The following is a 16,559-nucleotide window of genomic DNA, read 5'->3' as shown; positions in this document are numbered from 1 at the left end:
CCCACTAAGAAAAAGGGTGAGCGCATAATGTTAATACTGATCTGGTGGTACTTTTATCTTGCACACTCTTTGCCTCTGTTGGGGTCAAAGCATTGTTCTCAAAGGAATGAGTTAGTTATGGTTAGTGACCTGATTTAGAGTGTATTGATAGGTTAATTTCACTTATGTTTAGCTGTTCTAATGCGTTTTTGTTGTTCCACTATCACTTAGACGCTCACGCGCCTTTATGGCAGCTATTCCATTTTTTCCATTCAACACTGTTACTGGCATCAAAGATTTTCTGAGTCAGAATTCTTTCAACTGAGTTATTTGGAAGACGAGGACTAATGGAAGGATGCCCAACAAGTGCTCTGTACTCACTTTGCTGGTGACCTCGCATGTATATAGAAAGTTGACCAGATTCCATTTGCTGAACGATTACTGCATCCTATTCCCAGAGGAAACACACCAGGTCACAGGAATGATAGCATTGTGGCAATGCTACTGGACTAATACTTAAAAGTTCACCATGACAACTGGGGGAGTTTAAATTAAATTAATTAAGTCTGAAATTGAGAAAAAAAATGGTTCTGCGATGGCGGCCAGGAAGCTACAAGAGTGCTATAAAAGGTCATGTTGTTCCCTTTATGGCTGTCCTCACTTTTTCTGGCCTGCACGTGACTCCAGACTCACAGCAATGTAGTTGCCTCTGAACTACCATCTAGTTCACTACCATCTAGTGAAATCAATGTCGTTGACTCTTATCTACCATCTAGAAAGAGAAGTTCCAAAGTTTAAAAAGGGAATATGGTTGGCAGACTTTATGTGGTGAAGGCTCAGGAAAAGCCCTGGTGATCAAAGAGGGCTCAGGATAAGCCACAGAGATTCAGGACTCCAGCAGAAGTTGGGGCAAACAAAGCCCTTTGGAGCAGTGGTATTCTGTTTGACATGGCTGAAAAGCTGAAGTTGTGCTTGTGAATTGGCTTTTGAGTGCATTCTTGGTAATCAGGGAACCGGGTATTGGGAGATGAGATAAAAACCCTGCAAGGTGGGTGAGAGGCAGGATTCTCCATTGGCGGGATCCTCAGCTTCGCTGGCAGTGCACTCACGCCCACGGATTTACAACGGTGTAGGGGTGCCCACAATGGGAAACGGAGGGTCCCGCTGTCGGTGGAGGAGCATCGCGCCAGAAAACGGGTGCGGAGGGATGGAGAATCCTACTCGAGACCTTGACTGTGAAAATTAGAATCCCTTGTGAGAGAGCCATTAATGACACACAGGGTGCGATCTAATGGAAAAGTTTCAAAGTGTCATTTCAGGTGGGTTTAGGTGGGACTCTCTCCCCGGTTCTGTTGGTGAGTTCTCCACCACTATTTAACCACATTACCAATGTGTCAAGCTGGTATTTTTTGCACGCGCGCGATCGGACCGGGCTTGCTGGGCGTGGGTGCTGGGGGTGTGGGGCGGGGCAGGGGACCCTCCGATATTGCGTTCAGGCTGGAGGAGAGGTTGGGAATTCTTTGTGGACCTCGGAGATCGGACGCCATTTTTAAATGGCGTCCCGATCACTTGCTACAATGGGGCTACTTGCAGCCTCAGCCGTGGGTTCCCCGTTCGGGCCCCTTATTCAAAGCAGCTCGCATTGAATAGCCATGTGTTTCTCCGCACTGCGAGTGCTAGGAAACACGCGGCTAAACTCCCTCACTCGGGGACTTTGTTCTCGTTTGGAATGATCACGCCATTAGAAACATTAATCGACCCTGGGAGGTTTCTCACCGGGCTAGCCCACACTTAGAATTATTTTCATCACTGGGGAGCTGAACACGCTGACTAGACCGGGTCCTCAGAGATCGGACCACCATTTTGAAAGGGTGCCCCTAACTCTAAGTGAGCTTGAGGGTCCCCCACAACCCCCCCCCAACCCATGGGCAATGTCACACCCCATACACATGGGCATTAAACCACATCCCCCCAAGTGACGACACCCAGCTATGGGATCACTGAGGGCCCTGCTTTTCAGACATTTCCAGTCCCCCTTTTGGGACCCCCCTTGCATGACCCCCACACGTCACCCCCCTCCAGTTCCAGAGGCCCATTCGGACCCACATTTCATGCCCCATCCTTCATATCTCCCCTCATCATCCCTTTAATGCGTATGGCCCCCCTCAGGTCCTGATGGTTGGCAGTGCCACCCTGGCATCTGGACACCTTGGCACTGCCACCCTGACAGTGCTCCTGCCATCCTGGCAGTGCAACCCAGGCATCTTGGTAGTACCAGAATGGCAATGCAAAGTGCCCGGGTGCCAGGGAGAGAGCCAGGGTGTCATCCTGCCCTATCCCTGACCACCCAGGGACTACAATGGACTGGGAAACCCACTGGGCACGCAGCTGGGGTCTGTCTCTGCAGGCTGGTAGGTGCTGGGAGCCGGATAGGTCCAGAGCCAGCCGCTTAAGTGGGTTTAGAACTCCATCATCTGCCTTCATGGTTGTACCTGAATCTTGGGTTTCCTTTCTCTTCAATTTCCTTTCTCTCAGCCTGTTACCTATTTTTTCTCTTCCTCACTTCAGTCATGGAAAAGGCTGTGTTGAGATACTTTGCAAAATGTTCCAAAGATTTTCCTAACTTATGTCTTCAAGTCATTGCATTTTTATTCTAAATTTAATTGAATACAACTTTCTACTCCCACCATCTGTGTATTTTCACATCAGTAGGACTTCGGCCCATCACGGGCCGATGAATCGCCGGGGGGAGCTCGCCGACCAGCGCGATTCCTGCCCCGCTGAATATCCGGTGCCGGAGAATTCGGCAACGGGCAGGGGCGGGATTCACGCCAGCCCCTGGCGATTCTCCGACCCGGCGGGGGGTCGGAGAATCCCGTCCCTGGTTCACTGAATAATCTTTTCTCACTATATCTATTCCTACACTTCTAAATGTAACTTCATTTACATTTTAAACTTATTCAATAAATGAAAATGTATTTGATTAAATGGTTACCTGGTGGAGGAATCTGGTCCTTTCATCTCTGACCTCTACTCTAATTGGAATATAGTCATTATTAGGAGAGGGAGGACTGAGGTGTTGATATTTCAGCCCCATTGCTAGGAAATCTTCACAGTTGGTCTTTAAGAACCGCACTTCCTTAACACCAGTTGGGCAAGCCTTATTGCTAGGGCATGGAATTGTAGCCTGTCTTACTGAAGAAATGAAATTGTCATCAGTACATACACATAAACTAAACATTTTCATTACTGAATTGTTACATTTATTGGCTTGGCTAGATGTTACCATTTCAATATACTATTAATTGAATTGATCTATTTTTACAGAAAAAAAGGTAGTTTCAATATATTTGTTTTGCCAAATATAAGAAACGTAATTGAACCAAAATACTTCCAAGTGTCATTTTGGGCGAGTTTGGGGAGATGTTTCTTGCTGGCCTTTTGGGTGAGACCCACACTTAGGGCGTGATCTAACGGCCGCATTGTGCCCTGCTTGGATCTGGGTGCACTGGTTAAATAGTGGGGGAAGCCAAAATTGGGATCTGCGCCAGGCACAAATTGATTCACGATCGAACCGACCTGCTTCTGGTGGCGGGTTCCATATCCTGCACAAATGTGGCGAGACATTAATTGACACCAATTAAGGCCTATCTACATCTCAATAGCGAATTGGAAGTCCAATGTAATGACCTCCTTGGAACTGACCGGCTCCACAGAGTTCAGGGACACGTCTACTGACCCTGGCTCCTTCATGTGCAAGAAGTGTGTCCAGCTGCAGCTCCTGTTAGACAGCTTGACAGCTCTCGAGCTGTGGGTGGACTCACTTTGGAGCATTTGCGATGCTGAGGACGTCGTGGATAGCACGTTCGCTGAGTTGGTCACACCGCAGGTGAAGATTACTGAGGGAGATCGAAAATGGGTGACCAAAAGACAGAGCAAGAGTACGAAGGCAGTGTAGGTGTTCCCTGCGGTCATCTCCCTGCAAAACAGATATACCACTTTGGATACTGTTGAGAGAGATGGCTCAGCAGGAGAAGCCAGCAGCAGCCAGGTTCATGGCACCGTGGCTGGCTCTGCTGCGCAGGAGGGCAGGAAGAAGAATGGCAGGGCTATAGTGATAGGGGACTCAATCGTAAGGGGAATAGACAGGCAATTCTGTGGACGCAATTGAGACTCCAGGATGGTATGTTGCCTCACTGGTGCAAGGGTAAACGATGTCTCGGAGTGGCTGCAGGACATTCTGGGGGGAAGGGTGAACAGCCAGCTGTTGTGATGCATACAGGCACCAACCATATAGGTACAAAACGGGATGAGGTCCTACAAGCTGAATTCAGGGAGTTAGGAGTTAAACTAAAAGTAGGACCTCAAAGGTAGTAATCTCAGGATTGGTACCAGTGCCACGAGCTAGTCAGAGTAGGAATGTCAGGAAAAAATAGGATGAATGCATGGCTCGAGAGGTGGTGCAAGAGGGAGGGATTCAAATTCCTGGGGCATTGGAAACGGTTCTGAGGGAGGTGGGACCAGTACAAATCGGACGGTCTGCACCTGGGCAGGACTGGAACCAATGTCCTAGGGGGGTTGTTTGCTAGTGCTGTTGGGGAGGGTTTAAACTGATGTGGCAGGGGGATCGGAACCGATGCAGGAAGTCGGAGGGAAGTAAAACGGGCACAGAAACAAAAGGCAGTAAAGGGGGAAAGTGTAAGGCAGAAAAGACATAGTCAAAAATCAAAAAGGGCCACAGTACAGGGTACAGTGACTGAGGAGAGCTCAGTGAATAGGCCCAGTAATACTAAAAGGAATAAAACGGGAAGTAAAAACATAAATGGAAAGGGAAGCAGTAGGTTATTACATGAAGATATGGGTTCAACAAGGAAAATTAGGAGAAAGGTTAAAAGGAAAAATAACTTAGAAGAGGTTACTGATAGAGGTATTCAGATTCAAAACGGAGGTATAAAAGCCAACAAAAGGGTACTTTATCTGAATGCTCACAGTATTAGGAATAAGGTAAATCAGTTGATGGCGCAAATCATCGTGAATGACTATGATTTAATGGCCATTACTGGAACATGGTTGAAGGATGGTCATGACTGGGAGTTAAGTATCCAAGGGTATCTAACTATTCGGAAGGACAGAGTAGATGGTAAGGGAGGTGGTGTAGCTCTGTTATTTAAGGATGGCATCCGGGCAGTAGTGAGGGATGACAGCGGTGCTATGGAAGATAATGTTGCATACATTTGGGTGGAAATCAGGAATAGTAAGGCGTAAAAGTCACTGATAGGAGTAGTCTATAGGCCCCCAAATAGTAATATTATGGTGGGGCGGGCAATAAACAAAGAAATAACTGATCTCATAGTTAGGGATCCACTCAGAAGGAGTGATCACAATATGGTGGAATTTAAAATACAGATGGAGGGTGAGAAGGTAAAATCAAACACTAGTGTTTTGTGCTTAAACAGAGGAGATTACAATGGGATGAGTGAAGAGCTGGCTAAGGTAGACTGGGAGCAAAGCCTTTACAGTTGAGGAACAGTGGAGAACCTTCCAAGTGATTTTCACAGTACTCAGCGAAAGTTTATACCAACAAAAGGGAAGGACGTAGAAAGAGGGAAAATTGACCTTGGGTATCCAAGGAAATAAGGGAGATTATAAAATTGAAGGAAAAGCATACAAAGTGGCAAAAATTAGTGGGAGACGAGAGGATTGGGAAATCTTTAGTGGGCAACAGAAAGCTACTAAAAAAGCTATAAAGAAGAGTAAGATAGATTATGAGAGTAAACTTGCTCAGAATATAAAAATAGATAGAAAAAGTGGAATTTTTTGAGGACATTACCAGTGCGATAGACAATGGGGAGCTAATGGATGTGGTATATCTGGATTTACAGAAAGCTTTTGACAAGGTGCCACACAAAAGGTTGCTGCATAAGATAAACTTGCATGGCGTTAAGGGTAAAGTAGTAGCATGGATAGAGGATTGGTTAATTAATAGAAAGCAAAGCGTGGGGATTAATGGGTGTTTCTCTGGTTGGCAATCAGTAGCTAGTGGTGTCCCTCAGGGATCAGTGTTGAGCCCACAATTGTTCATCATTTACATAGATGATTTGGAGTTGGGGGCTAAGTGCAATGTGTCCAAGTTTGCAGACAACACTAAGATGAGTAGTAAAGCAAAAAGTGCAGAGGATACTGGAAGTCTGCAGAGGGATTTGGATCGTTTGAGTGAATGGGCTAGGGTCTGGCAGATGGAACACTGTTGACAAATGTGAGGTTATCCATTTTGGTAGGAATAACAGCAAAAGGGATTATTATTTAAATGATAAAAGATTAAAACATGCTGCTCTGCAGAGGGACCTGGGTGTGCTAGTGCATGAGTCGCAAAAAGTTGGTTTACAGTTGCAACAGGTGATTCAGAAGGCGAATGGAATTTTGTCCTTCATTGCTAGAGGGATGGAGTTTTAGACTAGGGATGTTATGCTGCAACTGTATAAGGTGTTAGTGAGGCCACATTTGAAGTATTGTGTTCAGTTTTAGTCTCCTTAACTGAGAAAGGACGTAGGGTGTGCAGAGGAGATTCACTGGGTTCATCCCAGAGTTGAGGGGGTTGGATTACGAGGAGAGGTTGAGTAGACTGTGACTGTACTCGTTGGAATTTAGAAGGATGCGGGGGATCTTATAGAAACATATAAAATTATGAAGGGAATAGATAGGGTAGATGCGGGCAGGTTGTTGCCACTGGAGGGTGAAAGCAGAACTAGGGGGCATAGCCTCAAAATAAGGGGAAGTAGATTTAAGATTGAGTTTAGGAGCAAACTTCTTCACCCAAAGGGTTGTGAATCTATGGAATTCCTTGCCCAGTGAAGCAGTTGAGGCTCCTTCATTCAATGTTTTTAAGATAAAGATAGATAGTTTTTTGAAGAATAAAGGGATTAAGGGTTATGGTGTTCGGGCCGGAAAGTGGAGCTGAGTCCACAAAAGATCAGCTATGATCTCATTGAATGGCGGAGCAGGCTCGAGGGGCCAGATGGCCTACTCCTGCTCCTAGTTCTTATGTTCTTATGTTCACAGTGAGAAGTCACACAGGCGCCGTTTAGCTCTCTTTTTTAAAAACGGGAAGCTGGCGCAGTGGCTGCTGAGGGGAGCTGAGGAGGTGAGTAGCCACTTCCATTCCCCAGTCTGCAGCCGAGGGGTCATGGAGTTGCTGCCCCAGTGCTTGGGGTGGGGGTGGGGGGGTTGGGGGGACCTGGGTGGTGGGGATGGACCCTGCAGGGGAGGATGGGCCTGGTCGAAGGTTGCCCCTGGGCTGGGGGGGGGTGAGGGACTTGGCATCTCTGGAGCCTAGAAGCCATCCTCCAATATTGTGCATACCCATAGCAGGGGTGACTATAACTGCCTGTCTGTCCTACCAGACACTTCCAGGACAGAGCCCTGTTCTTGGTTATATGTGAAAGTCACTTTAACTCCCTTTGGCTTTGAGCAGCCTGTTTCAGAACAGCTGAAGGTTATTGCTAATAAGGAATTGGCATTGTTAGTTATGAGAGCACTTTGCAACTCTCAAGTGCATTTTCGTGGGTACACAAACCATGTTTTAGACAAGTGTTATTGCCTAGCATTCCTTCAAACTGCGAGGCCTGGACACTTTGCTTGAACCGTGAGTGTGTCAGCACCACAGAGGCAGCAGCCAACAGTCAAACACCCAATACCTGCGTTTCAGCACTGGGGATATCCTCGTGACAGCGGGTGAGTGTGTAGACTAGGAAGGGTATTTGCGCACATTCTCCTTAATATTCCTGGCAGGGGTCTGAGGGCTGGGGTCTAGTGGCTCCTGATGTGGGCAGAGGTGCGTGTGCAGACCGGGATTCTCCAGCACAACCGACTCGGTGTTGGCACTCTGAGAGAAGGGGGGATATGTAAGGGTGGGGTACGCTTAGGGGAATTGAGAGTCCCGGGATGGAAGCCCTAACTGATTTTTGATCTCTCTCCTTCTCTACTTCCTTACAGATGGCATGATGGATGGTGTTGTCGAACCTGCAGCAGCAACCCTTGGGGGGCTCATGCAGCCCAGACGACCAGATGCAGGAGAAGGTGGCAGCAGCGTTGATGCAGGCAGGATGCAGCACCCCAGGTGCAGGGGGCCGCGACACACCCTGCAGACCTGGCCGCACATCAGGCCGAGGAGGAACCCAGAGGGGACGCCAGCGATGCCCCAAGGTGTACAAACATCTTTGCTTGTACGAGGATATGATGGACAGCATGCGCCGCAGAAGGCTCTGTTCTTAACAAGGAGACGGTGCGGTGTTTGTGCCATGTCATTGCGGACCTGGCACCCTGTAGAGGAGGAGGACACCCGCTTCCCGGGGCTGTGAACATCACCGCAGCCCTGAACATTTATGTCACCGGACCATTCCGGAGCTCAAGCAGGGACTTGTCTGGTGCCATGCTTGTGTGCTGATTGGGAATGAATTGGGCGGGGGTATTTAAAAGCAGCTCCCCCTTGTTGGAGGGAAGCTGACGGGTGCAAGTCTGCCGAATCAGCTCGTGGGACAGGCAGCACCAGCGTGAAACTCGTGGGGCTTCATTTTCGGCACCAAGTGCCATTAAAAAGAGGCCACAATCTTGCCGACCCGCCCGTTGGGAATCACCCAGGAGCTCGTGCACAAAATGACACTTTGGATTTTACCCTTTATATTGCGCTCTTCAACATTTCCCTGGGTCTTGGGGAGTTTCACCCGGTCTGGCCCACACTTGGAAATCTTTTCAGCAATGGGGAGCTGAACCCTCCTGCGACGCTGGCTCCTCAGAGATTGGGCCTCCATCTTGAAAGGGTGCCTTCATCACTAAGTGAGCTTGAAGGTCCCCCACACTCTCCACTCATGGAAAATGTCACCACCTGCACCCCCTCCAAGTGAGGACACCCTGCTATGGTGTCACTGAGCGACACCATTTTCAGGCCTCCCCACACACACATTTGGGCTCCCCCTTTTAGGACCCCCACCCTTCACCTCAAACCTTTGAGGCTCCTTCAGACCTGCCCTTCAATCCCTCCACACTTCATACCACTCCATTCCCCCTTTTATAGGTATGGCCCCCCTCCAGGCCCCGACTTTTGGCAGTGCCACCCTGGCATCTGGGCACCCTGGTACTGCCATCCTTGCCACTTCCAGTGTTGCAGTGCCAAGGTGCTAGGCTGGCAGTGCCAAGGTGTACAGGTGCCAGAGGGAGAGCCAGGGTGCCATGCTGCTTTCTCCCGATTACCTGAGGATTCAAATGGCCTGGGAAACTTCCCAGGCGACGCTATGCCTAGTCCACGTTTGTGGAGGCCTCCTCGCCGGGGAGGCCATTTGTTTCCGGGAACCCAGCGCAGGCATGGGTTGTGACATCTTGCGAGGTTAGGTGGATCCCGCGGGACATCTTGAATGTCGCAGATCTACTGAGAAGCCCCTTGCGCGACTGAACAGACTTGTCGCAACACCAAGTCGGGTGTGACGATTTCATTAAATTGTGCCCCAGATTTAAAGAGGGAAAGCAGCCTTCAGAAGTAAATCAAAGGTTTGATGCCATTTAATGTCTGGGAATCAATAGTTAAAGCAATTGTGAACAGTTTGTACAACAGTCAAGACAAAGAAACCCTAAAGGGGAAGTGGTAAAACCTGGATGCTGGATTAGTTAAAAATGGAGTGGAAGCTTTGTTTGAAGGAGTCATTTAGAAAACCTGGACTGAATTGCAGAATTCAAACTGCTCATGGAAAGCATTTTTGTGAAAGAAAATTTTGAAGCATGCACTTCGGTAGTGGAGTTTGGAAACTTTCATGAAACAATCATCTGGGGTTATTCTGAGGAGAAATCCGTAGACATTCACTTGAGGGTCAGAGGAGAGAGTGTATTTGGCCCAGCCATCTTGTGTCTTTAAAGGGACATTGTGTTACTGTGACCATTGTAGGTTATATATACTTTTTAATCCATGTTAATCTTACAATCTGTATGTATTTCTTCTGCTGAATGAGTAATTGTGTATTGCATCACAATCTAATCTTTTCATGTTCAACAAATTTTTTTTCTCTTCTTGTTAAAACAGATTAGAGGCCCTTTGACTGTGTTCCTCTACTTTTTATTTAAAAAAGCAAAGGTTACGGGGCGGGATTCTCAGTAAACGCCGGAGCGTTTTACGACGGCGACATCTGGCCTCTAGGATCAGTGATCCTGCAATTCAAAGGGGGCCAGCACGGCACTGGAGAGCCTCACGCTGCTCCAGCTGCCGATTCGGGTGTGAGCATGGGCGGTGCGGGTCTGCGCATGCGCGCCATGGCCGGTGCGAGTTTGCGCATGCGCGTGGGTTGCCGTCTCCCCACCGGCCCTGACGTAATATGGCAGAGACCTACAGGGGGCTGCTGCGGAGGAACATAGGCCCCCACCGGGATAAGCCCATCACGGGCCAGGTCACTATGGAAGCCCCCCAGAGTCGGATACCCTCTCCCTCCCACCAGGCCGCCCCCCCCCACAGCATGAATGCCGAGGTCCCGCCAGGTAGGACCACATGAGAATGACGCCAGCGGGACTCGGCCTAACTCGGCGGGCACTCGGTCCATCGTGTGGGGAGAATCGCCGGGGGGGGGAGAGCCACATTGAGCGGCCCCCGACCGGCGGCGCGCCGGCGCCGATTCTCCAGTTGCTGGAGAATCGGCGGACCAGCGTTGGAGCGGCGTCGCGTGATTCACACCTCCTCCGGCAATTCTCTGACCTGGCACGGCGTCGGAGAATCCCACCAACGGTTTTTGAATCAGGGTTCCATTCTGGAATCTTCGCATCCAGTTGTAGCATTGTTATAACCCTGCATGGGACTCATCCAGCTGGAAATGATTGTTCCCTGGTTCTGATTGGACTTTGAGTTAACCAGCACTCGTATAACAGGTCAGCTACAGGTCAGCTGACAGAAAGAAGTGAGGACCCTGAGGTGTGTAACCGGGTCCTGTATAAATACTATTGTGATACTGAATAAATGTCTTTCTTATGAACTCTTTGGACTCCCCTTTGCCATTTACGTCAAACATCAACTGGGATCATATTGCAATAATTTCCATAAGATGTTTCCCCACAGAAACCTTTGAGAGTGTGTCACAATTGGCTATTAAAATATTGTTTTTAAATCACAAAGAAAGTAAGTACCTTTCCTAACATTGTGCTTCAATGCAGTATCTAGCAAATTCTCTGGGCGATACTGAGGATCATCAACAATTAGCTGTCCATGGGCTGGAACAAGGGCCTCAGTTGATAAGACCTTTACTGTACAAATAGAGTTTGCATTGTATTTGAAAGACACAACATTTTTATCAATAGGATTTGATATCCCATAAAACTTTTGGACCTGAAGGCTAACCAATCCAAACTTGATGAGACTAGATTTTGGTTCTGTAATTTGGACATTCAAAAGGAATGTTTCCAGAAAGGTCTGAGATTCTGTGAATCTGGAAAGGAAATAAAACAAAATTGACATGATTTGCATTTCTGCACCTTCGCAGCTTGGTTTTTATAACTGGTTCACAGAGAGCCATATTACAAGTACATGGTCATTAACAAAGCAACATTTTTAGTACTTTAACATCTAAATACAATCTTAATCAGTGACCAACAGATTTGTACTGGTATGCGGTAAGAATTGAGCCAAAGAAAGAGTTGTGAGTCAGAACCTGGTTTCCAACTGTACCATGTAATTATATTCTGTTAAATTCGACATTTTAGCAAGATGTTAAAATTATTTCTTCTCATTTACTTGTTTTAGATTTCTTTATTGATAGTATTTTATCAACAAAAGATCTGAATTATTGTTTAAAACATGCTGCTGATTAACCGCCAAGCACTACAAATATGCTGTGGGTAAATCCTCTGACTGGTGTGGTTGACTCAACAGGGACATGGGTTTGTTTGATGGTTAGGGTTAAGTGATCACAGCTAGGCTGGTTGCATAGGCACTGTAAAGTTCAGGAATGCGACCACTCGCAAGTGGCGACCATAGAAAAGTTACATTTATTTCCTTATATATTTACACCTCCTACTCCCCGAAGGGTCTCCCATGCCCTCCCCACAGTTGGACCAGAGTATTTATATCCCAGCAGTCTCTGGTTAAAGCGAGCAGCTCCACCCCCCTCTGGGTAGATCGTCCTCAGGTAAGACCACAGGGACTCTAAGGTTGCAGATCCCTGGGCCACCTGTAGGGTTATAAGAGGAACCAAATCTGGAATAACTCTCAGGCTAAGGTTTCCAATGATATCCACCAACTTGGCTGCTGAAGAGTGCCTGTCTGCATTGGGATGAGGAAGGAATGAACTGTGGTACCTTCCAATGTTTCATAACTTCACAACATGCAATGTTTAGGGCCACTTATAAAGAGTAGCAATTGGACAATTGTGAAAATATGCCACATAATCATTTTCAGGGGAAGGAGGGAGAAAATTGAAAGAGAAAAATAAATCGCTGCATGTGATGGAAATTATTATTGAAAACAAATTTCAGCTTTCTACTGATTATTTTGGGAGGTGATTGTCATACGGTTAGGACTCTTGTGGGACTTTGCATCACTTAGAGAAGCAGTTACATGCACATATGCCATCAAAGGCAAACCTTGAACACCATTAGAATAGGATATATTTTTTATCTGGACATCTGTACATGAGCCAATAAGGATATGCCGTAGGATCTCATGTGAATGCTTGAGTGTGGTCCCAAAAAATAAATGTATTATTTACTGACACAACTTTGGAATCAGGTACCATTGTCAAAAGGTTAAACAATACAAAATGGTGTAAGTTTTGTTGCTGTTATCACTCCCTGATACTGAATGTGCAAAGTGGAAATGTTGCATTCCCTAGCCACATACCTCCCTTATTCTGATGAGTACAAAATCTCAAAATAAAGCCAGTAAAAAGATTAACTGCTTCCCTGGTGTGTAGGGAGAAAGGGACATTTCTGAAATTTGGGTTAGGTATACATAATGTGATAATATACATGGGCTGTGATTCTCCGAGCCTCCGCGCCGCAATCACGCTCGGCGCGGGGGCTGAGACTGGGGCGTCAGACCCGTGATTGGGTCCGACGCCTTCCCGCGATTCTCGGTGAATCGCCCCCAATTGCGCACGCACGGTCACCGTGGCACCGGTCGGGAGCCATTGAAAAAGGCCCCTGCGGTGATTCTCTGCTGACAACTTGAGTTCCCGCTGGCGTGGTTCACTCATGGTTCCACCTGGCGGGAGCTCGGAGTGGCGGCTGTGGACTCAGTGCGTGGCCGGCCTGGTAGGGGGGGGGATCTGTCACCGGGCGGGCCTCCAGGGCGGCCAGGCTCGCGATCGGGGGCCACCGATCGGCGGGCGTGCACGATCTGGGGGGTTCTATATTGTATGGGCTGGCCCGCTGTGTGGGTCCGCCATTTTGCGCGGGGCTGCAGACCCAAGGCCAGAATTGCAGGGCCCTGCTAGCCCCCTTCAAAACGGAGAATCACTGTGGACTTTCTTCAGGAAAGCCCAGAGTGATTCGCGCCCGTTTTCTCACGGGCGTGGGGACATAGCCCCATTATCAGAGAATTCCGCCCATGATACTTTTTCCTCATCTGCTTAGGAATGACTATTCATCATCACCTTAATAGCATGGCAATTCAAACATATCTGTGCTGTAAATGTAATTGAATGGTGAAACAATTCATACCATTGATAACACATGATGATTATTTGGATTACCTATAGATTCTTAGCATCACGTTATCTTCCTCTAGTAGAGGGCAGCCATTGTGGGTGTACTTCACTTCGTGAGGGAGAAAATGACAGTCAAAGACCTGCTCAGAAATATAGACATACGTTAATACAGTTTTGATTTAAATGTTTAATGAAATCACTGTTGTCTTTCCTGATCTAAATTTCAGTTTAAATTAGTTCAGGAGTTCTGGAAAAAACTATTTATTATTTGAAGAATGTTGCTCACAGAAAACATGACAAAAATTGGCCTATTGTTTTAATGCATATTATGCATGTGATGAACGGTTATTGCCTTATCATCATGTAAGGTGATGTCCCCTTTAAGACTGGGCTTGGAACCCTGGGGACTCCGCCTCTGGCTCCGCCCATCTGTGAGCCATACATAAAGGGCTGCCTCATGGGCTGTGTAGCAGTCAGCACTTGTCTCAGCTCTAACATAGTTCTTAGTCTAATAAAGCCTTCTTTACAATTTAATCTCTAAATTTCGTTATTGAGGATACCTCAGTGCACAAGTGCTCACTTAGACCTCAGTGCTGCCTTTGATCTTCCAAACATACTTTATAATTACCTGAGATTCTTTGTGCCCATGATCAATTCCACTTGTTGAGTTAACATGATCTCCATTTTTGTGGAACACATCTGAGCTGATTGATTATTTTTCATTTCCCTGAAATGGAACATCTGCTCTACTTTAGACTGCTGTAGCCACAGTGATAAATAGTTAAATTCAATGTAATCAACCTACCTCAAAGGGCAATGGAGATTAAAATTCAAATACAATTCATGTAGATATGTTTTCAGTATGTTTCCTAAACTTTGGTGAAGATAGAACATTTTCCTAATTACGGCAGATAGTTTTAGCGTTGACCAATCCCTGGTTCAATATATCAAATATGATTATATATGTCAATTTAAATTAGATGTTTAATGGAGGTCCTGTGTGCCTGTTCCAGTAGTTCAAGTGGATGTTAAAGAGTCCATAATTCTATTTTAAGGGAACGTTCTGCCAATGTCCTGAACAAAATTCCTCTTTAGGCTAAGGCCACCATTTGAATATATAGGCAGCTGATTTAGGTTTGGAGTACAGATCAAGTGGGTCAGTGAACAAAGCATCTGACCCATCTGCTTGATGACTTTGGGACACTTGATCCATTTTTATGCTACAGTCTCAGTTAGATGGATTTAGAAAGCTGCTACTGCTAATCATGTTCTCTGTGGTAGCTGGATGACTTGGAGGAGGATGAGAAATATAGCAAGGCCAATGATATGTAAAGGAAGCCTGATCCTTTTAAAGCGAGTAATGCATTATGTTAATAATGTTTGAGTAAGCACAGTATGTAATGATACAATGAACCTAGTTTTCTGAACTAGCTATACCTTGTATTGGTCTTCTTCATTTATGCCGTGCAAAATGTCACAAAATGGACCAAGAAGGTGAGCGTGCTGAAGCCATATTGTCCAGAACTGACCCAACAATCTGGAAAGTTTGATTAGGTATTGGTAAGCTTTTTCACATGTTAGGAATTGGCCTACTCCATTGTGGATCAAAAGAGTGGGATCAATCAGCACCATGCAAAAGCCATGCTGTGGCTGAAATGAGACATTTATCCCAGTATTTGGAATCTGTGGTAGAATCCAGCCCAGATCTGAGCAGGGAGAGAAAGCCACAAAAATATTCCAGCAGATGGAGTTGAAAAAGAAAGGTTAAAAGTAATCAAAGATGGGCAGCACGGTGGCACAGTGGTTAGCATTGCTGCCTACTGCGCTGAGGACCCGGGTTCGAATCCCGACCCTGGATCACTGTCCGTGTGGAGTTTGCACATTCTCCCCGTGTCTGCGTGGGTTTCACCCCCACAACCCAAAGATGTGCAGGGTAGGTGGATTGGCCACGTTAAATTGCCCCTTAATTGGAAAAAATAATTGGGCACTCTAATTTTTTATTTTTTTTTAAATTAAAAAAAATAAAATAATCAAAGATAAAGGTCTTTGCTGATGATAGGGAGTAGAAATACTACCATGACATGGAGTAGAAATACTGGGCTGGATTCACCAATTTGGAGACTCCCCACGCAGGGGTGGGAACGATGAACTGGCGCAAAGCGGCCACCGATTCCCCATTTTGCAGGGGGCCAGCAGGGAGGCAGCGTAGAGCACCAGCTCTAACTGCCAATATGGCCTGGAGAATGGCCAGGTCCGTGGCTGCACATGCGAATGGCGGCGGCCTGCTTCATGGTGGATGCAGCCCGCAGACCCGGCCCGCGAAATAGTCCCCCCCTTCGGCTGGCTTGTGCGCCTCGGATCACCCCACCACAGTGCCCCCAGCCCCAAATATGCCCATCCCTGCCCGCAGATCGGCCCTCCCGCGACTATGGCGGGGCTGGACTGAGTCCGCAGCTGCCACGCCGAGGTCCCAATGGGTGAGACCATGAGAGACCCACACCGTCGGGAACTCGACTGGTCAGGGGCGGAGCATCGTGCGGCAGGCCTCAGGCAATGGCCTGAGGCTGTGGATACGTGGCGCGGCGTACTCTGCGAGTATGCCACTTTGGAGGAGGTGGAGCATCGTGGAAGTGGCGCCGCCCCCGATCCTGTCAGGAATTTTGATTCTCCGGTCCGTCGCCGAACGCAATTCCGGCGAAGGTGACCAGAGAATCCAGCCCACTGTAAAGCTCGCACATATAAATGATATTTTTAACCACTGACTGGACTGAATTTGAGCAGCTGCATTAAAGTGTTTACAATGTCACTGTTGAATTTATGGCTGTGGAATAATCGAAAGGTAGGAACATATGACAGAGCTTAAGAACCATTCAGGTTGTATATTGAATGGATGGGCATATTTTTCAGAGC

The 16,559-nt window shown here is 47.2% G+C and overlaps 1 protein-coding gene across 1 annotated transcript in view; it reads right to left on the bottom strand.

Moving 5' to 3' along the window:
* Positions 1-16,559, bottom strand: part of frem1b (Fras1 related extracellular matrix 1b) — a 377,590-nt gene that overhangs the window by 282,785 nt on the left and 78,246 nt on the right. The window contains exons 3-5 of the mRNA XM_072510980.1: positions 13,695-13,789; positions 11,134-11,432; positions 2,975-3,174 (exon numbers count right to left, since the gene is read on the bottom strand). Coding sequence (XP_072367081.1) covers positions 2,975-3,174; positions 11,134-11,432; positions 13,695-13,789 — 594 coding nt within the window. The remainder of the gene's footprint in view (positions 1-2,974; positions 3,175-11,133; positions 11,433-13,694; positions 13,790-16,559) is intronic.

The sequence above is a fragment of the Scyliorhinus torazame genome, chromosome 7, assembly GCF_047496885.1.
Source record: "Scyliorhinus torazame isolate Kashiwa2021f chromosome 7, sScyTor2.1, whole genome shotgun sequence".
Classification (NCBI taxonomy): Eukaryota; Metazoa; Chordata; class Chondrichthyes; order Carcharhiniformes; family Scyliorhinidae; genus Scyliorhinus; species Scyliorhinus torazame.
Note: the sequence above shows the minus strand (reverse complement) of the source record. Positions and strands in the feature narration are given on the sequence as shown.